The sequence below is a fragment of the Hylobates moloch genome, unplaced genomic scaffold (genome assembly GCF_009828535.3).
Source record: "Hylobates moloch isolate HMO894 unplaced genomic scaffold, HMol_V3 SCAFFOLD_10, whole genome shotgun sequence".
NCBI classification, from domain to species: domain Eukaryota; kingdom Metazoa; phylum Chordata; class Mammalia; order Primates; family Hylobatidae; genus Hylobates; species Hylobates moloch.
Window position 1 is genome coordinate 49,407,685 of NW_026652285.1, and position 8,853 is coordinate 49,416,537.

The 8,853-nt window shown below is 41.5% G+C and overlaps 1 protein-coding gene across 2 annotated transcripts in view; it reads left to right on the forward strand.

The window, feature by feature from the left end:
- The window catches only part of PCSK5 (proprotein convertase subtilisin/kexin type 5), a 465,201-nt gene extending 456,628 nt beyond the window's left edge, over positions 1 to 8,573 (forward strand). For both annotated transcript variants that reach the window (XM_032164318.1, XM_032164319.2), the window contains one exon: positions 4,118 to 8,573. In XM_032164318.1, the coding sequence (XP_032020209.1) occupies positions 4,118 to 4,527 (410 nt within the window). In that variant the 3' untranslated portion in view covers positions 4,528 to 8,573. The remainder of the gene's footprint in view (positions 1 to 4,117) is intronic.
- The last annotated feature ends 280 nt before the right edge of the window (positions 8,574 to 8,853 follow it).

An 8,853-nucleotide genomic window follows, 5' to 3' on the forward strand; every position in this document is an offset into this window, starting at 1 on the left:
GTAGAGATTATCAGTCCCATTTTACAGATGAGGAGACTGAGGCTCAAAGAGTTGGATTCGCATGCCAAGTCCACACCAATATTAAAAGTTTCACCTGGGGACTAGGCATGGTGGCTCACGCCTGTAAGTAATCCCAGCACTTTGGGAGGGTGAGGCAGACAGATCGCTTGAGTCTAGGAGCTTGAGACCAGCCTGAGTAACATGGCAAAACCCCTTCTCTGCTAAAAAAAACAAAAATTAGCTGGGCATGGTGGTGCATGCCTGCAATCCCAGCTACTCGGAAGGCTGAGGTGAGAGGATCTCTTGAGCCCAGGAGGCAAAGATTGCAGTGAGCCGAGATCGCACCACTGCACTTCAGCCTGGGTAACAGAGCAAGATGCTGTCTAAATTTTTTTTTAAAAAATGGTTCATGTGGAATTAGATTTTCTGCTTGCCTCCAAGACTAGAACTCAAGTAGAGCTAGCATTTTATCTTTATGAATTTACTTTGTTCCTTTTTTATTCTTCCCTCCTGGGAAAAAAAGAAAAGAATTAACTATCAAGGAAGCTGATGTCAATATTATCCTGACTCTGTTGAAGAATCATTCTATGAAATTCAGCCGAAACCTAGGCCTCTCTTAGAGACTTACGACATTTTAGAAATGAATTTTTATTGAAGGCTAAGAAGTAAAACCCCCTTTACCAATTTCCAGTCCCTCAGCTATCCTCACGTCTAACCCCATCCATGTGGGTACTTGGTTCTCATTGGTCACAAACTTAGAAAGATCTCAAACTGAGTGATTCCTTCTAAAAAAAGGAACATGGCTGGGAGCAGTGGCTCACGCCTGTAATCTCAGCACTTTGTGGAGCCACGGAGGGCAGATCACAAGGTCAGGAGATCGAGACCATCCTGGCTAACATAGTGAAACCCTGTCTCTACTAAAAATACAAAAAAATTAGCCGGGCGTGGTGGCGGGCACCTGTAGTCCCAGCTACTCAGGAGGCTGAGGCAAGAGAATAGCGTGAACCCAGGAGGCGGAGCTTGCAGTGAGCCAAGATCGCGCCACTGCACTCCAGCCTGGGTGACAGAGTGAGACTCCGTCTCAGAAAAAAAAAAAAAGAAAAGAAAAGAAAAAAAAAAAAGTAACGTATATTCTTAAAATACACTCTCTAGTCCAGAAGTAGATAATTTCCTTGGGGTTCAGAAGTAACATTCACTAACAAAAAGAGGTGCCATATTTGTGAGTTGGTCTATTTGTAAGTAAAGAAAATCCCAGACCCATAACTGTTACCAGCCATTTCTTTTTTATTTTATTTTTGATCAGCATTTTCTTTTTTTCTTTCTTTCTTTTTTTTTTTTTTTTTTTTTTTTTGACTGAGTCTGGCTCTGTCACCCAGGCTGGAGTGCAATGGCACAATCTCGGCTCACAGCAACCTCTGTCTCCTGGGTTCAAGCTATTCTCCTACCTCAGTCTCCAGAGTAGCTTGGATTACAGATGCCCACCACCACACCTGGCTAATTTTTGTATTTTTAGTACAGAAGGGGTTTCACTATGTTGGCCAGAGTGGTCTTGACCTCCTGACCTCAGGTGATCTGCCCGCCTCAACCTCCCAAAGTGCTGGGATTATAGGCGTGAGCCACCGCGCCTGGCTTGATCAGCATTTTCAATTGGGTTTTAAGTATTATCTTTCCAAAAACGTTTTCCTTCTTTCAGCTTTCCCATCCCCATGAGCAGCTGGTTTTCCCTGTTCTTCATACACACCTACATTCAGGGTCTGATTGCCTAATATCCATTCTGTGTCAGCTAAGAATAATAACCCTCACAACATTAACGCCTTTAAATGAAACCAGAAGGTTGTGCATGTTGCATGCAGAGTTTCTGAAAGCCTGTTCCAACTAAGAACTATCTTATCAGCTTTCCTGGTCCCCCTGCAGCTCTTGAAGAGCCACCTGCAGCAATCTGCAAAAGTCTAAATGCTCTTGATTACCTGATCCTTCTTTACAGAGACACTCTGCCCCTTCAAAGAAACCATATCACAAAGGCTAACCCTGACTCTGCAGACCTGGGATGGAGAATAGTAAGCAAGGCATGACTGCATATGGCACCCTAGTAATTGAAACAACCTCGAAAGGTTTTTATATTGATTCTACTGCTTCAGGCAGTATTTATCTCACAGTACCACACACAGATTGCTTATCAATCTCTCCAATGCTTTAATGTTTTCTCCAGGGAAAAATTCTATGCTGAACTTGCTAATAATTAAGGTAATAATGATAGGGCTGTTACTTTAGAAGAAGAAACTCGGCTTGATAGGTAAAATCCCATGAGAATGAAAATTATGATAAAATAGAAAACTTGTTTCTTACTAACAAAAAAGAAAGAGAAATACATAGTCATGATGAATCAGATCTAATTGATCAATATTTAATAAGCAAAAATCATTGCACCTTGGCAGCAGTGTTATACTCATTTATCTAGTGTGTAGAATGTATCTAGAATTGCTCATGAAATTATCCCCTGAACAAGAGAGATCCACAAGTTTCGTCAAATATTTATGAAAAACCTACTGTGTAACTCAGCTTGTACATCCAACATGGCCTGATAGTTTTTTCTCTGGTTCTTTCATACTCCCATGTGGTGGGTTAAAAAATAGAAAAAAAAAAAATAGACATACTACCCAAATCATACCACGTGGATAAATGAATAAGAAGTAAGAAAAATGAGCTCATCCTCATCACTAAAGTTACAGTTGAATCTTTCCTTCCATGAAACTGTTTTGGTTACTCCAAATTCTCAATCAAGGCATCAAAACAGAGGCTGATGGATGACAGGGGTCGGAGCTCTGGATTTCAAAACTCTTAATAATGGCTGGGTGTGGTGGCTCATGCCCCAGCACTTTGGGAGGCCGAGGGTGGATCACCTGAGGTCAGGAATTCAAAACCAGCCTGGCCAACATGGTGAAACCCCATCTCTACTAAAAATACAAAAATTAGCCAGGCATGGTGGTGTGCACCTGTGGTCCTAGCTACACAGGAGGCTAAGGCACGAGAATTGCTTGAGCTTGGGAGACAGAGGCTACAGCGAGCTGAGCTATCGTGCTACTGCGCTCCAGCCTGGGTGACAGAGTGAGACCCCATCTCAAAAAAACAAACAAAAATAAACTCTTAATAATGATAGAAAAAAATTCCCTATCATTCAAGTTGATAAGATTTAAAGATCATCCTTCTTTTTCTGCCAGGCTAGGAGCACAAAACTCCAAGAAGCCAAAGAACAGTTGTCAGAGCCTTTTGTCCTAATGTCTTTAGACTGTAGCATGGAGCTAGGATTCCTGGATTTGAATTCTGATTGCTCCACAAATAAGGTCTTGTCTCTGACAATGAGACAATTCAATTCCTCTCGACGGACTTTAGTTTCCTCAAATGTCAAACAACAAATTGGCCTAAGTAATTTCTAAGGCCCCACATGGCTCTCAGAGCTAGTAGTTTTATAAATTATCTGCTCTTGCCCTTAAGTGGTGGGACAGTCACATTGGCCCAGACTTAAGGGTACCTTGGGAGAGGACTCAGTCTTAGAAAAAAAGTTGGAATTGGGAAAGAAAATAGAGCATTTAGCAATAAGTAAAGCTTGGTCCAAGATGAAATATTTTCTTAGGAGGGAAATAGAAGAATCAGTTGATAAGGTTGGACACCTGGTGAATGACCTACGAGGTATGGGGATAAGGGAACTCCCTTTGGATGGCAAACTGACCTTCTTTCTAGAAGGATTTATTGGCTTAATCAGACATAGGCTAGGATTCTCATGGGGTACATACTCCAATTTTATACAGCGGTATGCCTTCTAGGAAAATCAGAGACAGGTTGGGTGCGGTGGCTCAAGTCTATAATCCCAGCACTTTGGGAGACCAAGGTGGGAGATCTCTTGAGCCCAAGAGTTTGAGACCAGCCACATACTGAGATGCTGTCTCTACAAAAAAATTACAATTAAAATTAAAAACAGAGGAAAATCAGAGACAGTGATTCTACCATTTTCAATTTTTAAAATAAAGGTGAAATTCTTTACCTCAGAAACTAATTTTCTCTGTTCTATTTCTTCCACTTTTTCCCTCTTGCCTCTTCCTTTGGGGTCTTCTTCCAACAGACGAATGCATCCTTCGAACAAGCAAGGTTAGGCCTGCAGCTGAGCATTTCAAGACAGCTCTGTTCATCACCTCCTCCGTGATGCTGGCGCTTCTGCTCGGGGGAGCTGTGGTAGTGTGGAAGAAATCTCACGGCCGAGTCCAGCCAGCAGCAAAGGCCGGCTATGAAAAGCTGGCCGACCCCAACAAGTCTTACTCCTCCTATAAGAGCAGCTATCGAGAAAGCACCAGCTTTGAAGAGGATCAGGTGATTGAGTACAGGGATCCGGACTATGATGAGGATGATGATGATGACATCGTCTACATGGGCCAGGATGGCACAGTCTACCGGAAATTTAAGTATGGGCTGCTGGATGACGATGACATAGATGAGCTGGAATATGATGACGAGAGTTACTCCTACTACCAGTAAACAGGCACCCCCCACCACCACCACCATTCCACTCTCAGGCATGCCTGTGAGCATCACTGTTTTTGGTTTTATCCCCACACCTGGCTGATGTGTGAGTGTTTCCATTTGTCTTCTTTAACCATGAGTCCAACCAGAATATGTAAGAATGATGAAATACTTTGTTCTTCTTTTGAGTGGCTAAACTCAATTAACAGTTCCTGTTCAACCGTAATTGAAGAGCAAGGATAAAATTCAGAAGCATTTTCCTCAAAATAATGTGTCAAGACACAAAAATGCAGGAAGTGAAAACAAATGAGATTTGTACAAACTCTTCTATGTGATTTTAAAAAAAAAAAAAAAAGGACAGCAGATCTATAGAAATTCTGTTTCCGAGCTGCATTGCGGAGGCGTCTGCTGCCTCCTGGTATTCTAATTTTTCTTTATCTAATTTTGGGGATAATGGAGGTACAAAGGAGTTGTTGGTTTGGTGGTATTTTTCTTCCCTTTAGCTGTCTTTAGGCAGAAATTTGTTTTGTAAGGGCCAAGATAAGAGGGCTCTTATCAATTGACTCCAGGCCACCCCTGGTGAGCAGAAGAGACCACTGGGCTGGGCTGCTCAGGACCTACTTGAGATAAGGGAAGAAAAGGGAAGGCGCGTCATAGCTGAGGAGCCATGAGGTCACCAGGCCCTAGTTCCTCTGCAGGAATCCAGAGTCACAATGATTCTAAAGGCGGAGCAAGCCCAGCGAGAAAGAAATCACCGAGTTTCCAGGAACTGCACTCTCATGATTTTCTGGGTACTTTTTACCTGGGAGACATCAGCTAAGACGTCGAATAATAAAACAAAAATGGCAGTGTTAACCTAACATAAAATGGAATAAAATGACAAACACTTCATCTACTCTAAAAAATTCAGTGCTTTCCTTCATCAACAACCCATCACAAAACCGTGGACTCTCCATAGAAAGAGTTGGAATAGAGTCTAACATGGAAAAAAAAAATCCCAATATGCTACTCACAAGCTGTACTCTGGCTGCTGACCAGCCTTCCAGCACTGCTCATCACTATGATTTTTGTTTCTAGACTTCCTGGGCTTCCTTTTTTCCATTCTTCTGTCAAGTGTATTCTTGGATTCATGCAACTGAGGACAGTTTTTGTCCAGATTGTAACACAGAGAGGGGCTCTTGCTATGCAAAATGATGTTGGCAGGGTCTTACAGATTTCCTTGTCAAAATAGACCTTATAGGCAGTACTAGAAATGGAGCACCAGAAAGCAAAAGTGACATTTTCAGAGAATGATGATAATTATAATCTATTGCACACCTACTACCAGATAACAAGCTAAGTAATTCCCCCCCAAGAATGCCCCACTTACCCATTTTGATACTTACCATACTCCCATGAGGTTGGTATTGCTATTATCCTGTTCTAGTAGGAAACCTGAGGCTTACAAGAGGTTAGGTAACTAGTCCAAGGTCATGCAAAGCTCAACAAAATTCAAGAGAAAAGAATGATCACCCTAAAGCGTGTGTTCTTATAACTATGCTACTGACACAAGGTGGGAAAATAAGCATCCTAAATATAATTAAAGGCATGCCTATTGTTTTAGTCTATAATATCAATGTTATCTTTATTATATTCATGCATTTTCTTTTTTTAACATAATGTATCACTGACACAGAAAATGTTTATGAAGAAGTCTTCAGTTTACTAAAGGCTTGTGTTTCTTTAGAGGAAAGCTCTTAAAACAGGGTAGACAAACAGTCTCTGGAAAGAGCCAGCTAGTAAGTACATTAGGCTTTCTTGGCCAGAAAGTCTCTGTCATAACCACTCTGCTCTGCTATTGTAGCATGAATGCAGCTGGTACATAACGGATGGGTGAGCTGTGCTTCAATAAAACCTTATTCATGGACACTGACATTTGAAATTCAGATAATTTTCACGTATTATAAAATTTTATTCTTCTTTTGATTTTTTCAACCTTTTAAAATTTAAAAATGCAGAAATCATTCTTAGTTCACAGCATTACAAGAACAGGTGGTGGGTCAGATTTGGCCAACAGGCTGTACTTTGCTGATTTTATCTTTAAAATACTTTTCAGAAATCATACACGTACATGTATGATATGCCTCCAAAAGTTTTGATCATTTAAAATTATCTCCTTGGCCAGGCGTGGTGGCTCACACCTGTAATCCCAGCACTTTGGGAGACTGAGGCAGGCAGATCATCTGAGGTCAGGAGTTCGAGACCAGCTTAGCCAACATGGTGAAACCCCACCTCTACTAAAAATACAATACAAAGCTGGGCATGTTGGTGCACACCTGTAATCCCAGCTACTCAGGAGGCTGAGGCAGGCAAATCACTTGAGCCCGGGAGGCAGAGGTTGCAGTGAGCTGAGATGGCACCAGCGCACTCTAGCCTGGGTGACAGAGCAAGACTCTGTCTCAAAACATACTAACTAAATAAATAAATAAATAAAATTATCTCCTTGCCAGGAGTGGTGGCTCATACCTGTAATCCCAGCACTTTGGGAGGCTAAGGCAGGAGGATTGCTTGAGCCCAGGAGTTCGACATCAGCCTTAGGCAACATAGTGAGACTCCTACGTCTACAAAAAATTTAAAAATTAGCCAGGCATTGTGGCAAGTGTCTGCAGTCTCAGCTACTCAGGAGGCTAAGGTGGAAGGATCACTTGAACCTGGGAGGTCGAGGCTGCAGTGAGCTGTGATCTTGCTATTTTAGCACTTCAGCCTGAATGACAGAGCTAAGACCCTGTCTCAAAATAAATAAATAACATTATCGCTTCAAAATGTATCTGAAGCCCTGATAGTTCTACTTTCAATTCTTAGAAACATATAAAAATATATGCACGATAGCCATCAAATCAATGGAAGACTTTCTCATGTCTGTGGTTGCAGTTAGCTTACAAAAAACGAGCAATTTTGCTTACACTGTGTTGTTCATCTTCCTTGTTAATTCTAAAGCTCTGATAGACTGAGTTTGACATTTCTTTCTGTAAACTGGAAATTGTTTTCTATGAAAAAAATCTCTATGATACACAGTTAAAGACTGGTTGAGGTTGAGATGAACTTCAATACTAAGAAAAATTGTGGTGTTCCTCTGTGTGGCCTGCAATGAAAAGAAGGCTCATGCTTGTGTATTGAGGTTTGACATCTTTCCTTCTTTGTTTTTAGTCATGCAACATCATTCTCAGATGGCTTTTGAATACCATGCTAACGACTATCTAAATAGATAAATATGTGATTGGAAAACAAAGTCACCTTTTAGTTTTCTGCTTGCAAATCACTTGGAAATATTAAGAGAATCCTTGTAGACTGGAAACATACCAAGAGGCTGGGTAAAGCATGGGAGGTTCCAGTTAATACAAAGTAATTTTAAAATTGGAAATAAAATTAAATCAAGACCAGATAATGTTATGGAGACTTACTTATTAAATAACTATTTCTGAGCATTTTTATGTGCTTAGCATTACATTTTCCAAGTAAGAGATACACAACAATAAGAGTGCTATTTTTTCTTCTTTTTATCTACCTACACCCAAAGACCAAGCTAGTCTTATCAATTCTGAATTTTCTCTCCTAAAAATCAGCTCAATCTGTCTTTCTGCCTCATCAGCACTGCCTGAATCTAAGGGAGGAGACCACCCCTCATATTGTCTTATGCCTAATTTCTGCCTCCAAAGAAAGAAGAAGTAAAAACTAAAAGGCAGAAATGAAATCCACAGGCAGACAGCCCGGCACCACACCCTGGGCCTGGTAGTTAAAGATCGACCCCTGACCTAACCGGTTATGTTATCCATAGATTCCAGACATTGTACGGAAGAGCACTGTAAAAATCCCTGTCCTGTTCTATTTCATTCTGATTACTGGTGCATGCAGCCCCCAGTCACGTACCCCCTGCTTGCTCAATCGATCATGACCCTCTCATGCGGACCCCCTTAGAGTTGTGAACCCTTAAAAGGGACAGGAATTGCTCACTCAGGGAGCTCGGCTCTTGAGACAGGAGTCTTGCTGATGCTCTTGGCCGAATAAACTGCTTTCTTCTTTAACTCGGTGTCTGAGGAGTTTTGTCTGCAGCTCATCCTGCTACAAATCAGGCCCTTGGTGTTTCTCATCTAGACCATTCATACTTCTTCCTGAAGTATTGCACAGCTTTAATCTCTTTCTTCTTCTCCTGGTGTATTTTCTACCCTGCTATCAAAAGTCATTTCTAAGGTTCGTCAGATAATCCCATTCCGGGGTCCCTGTCACCTACAGTGTTTATGACATTCAAAACTTTGTTACATATGGCCACTGGCTCTGTCTCTGGACTTAGCACCCTCAATTTCC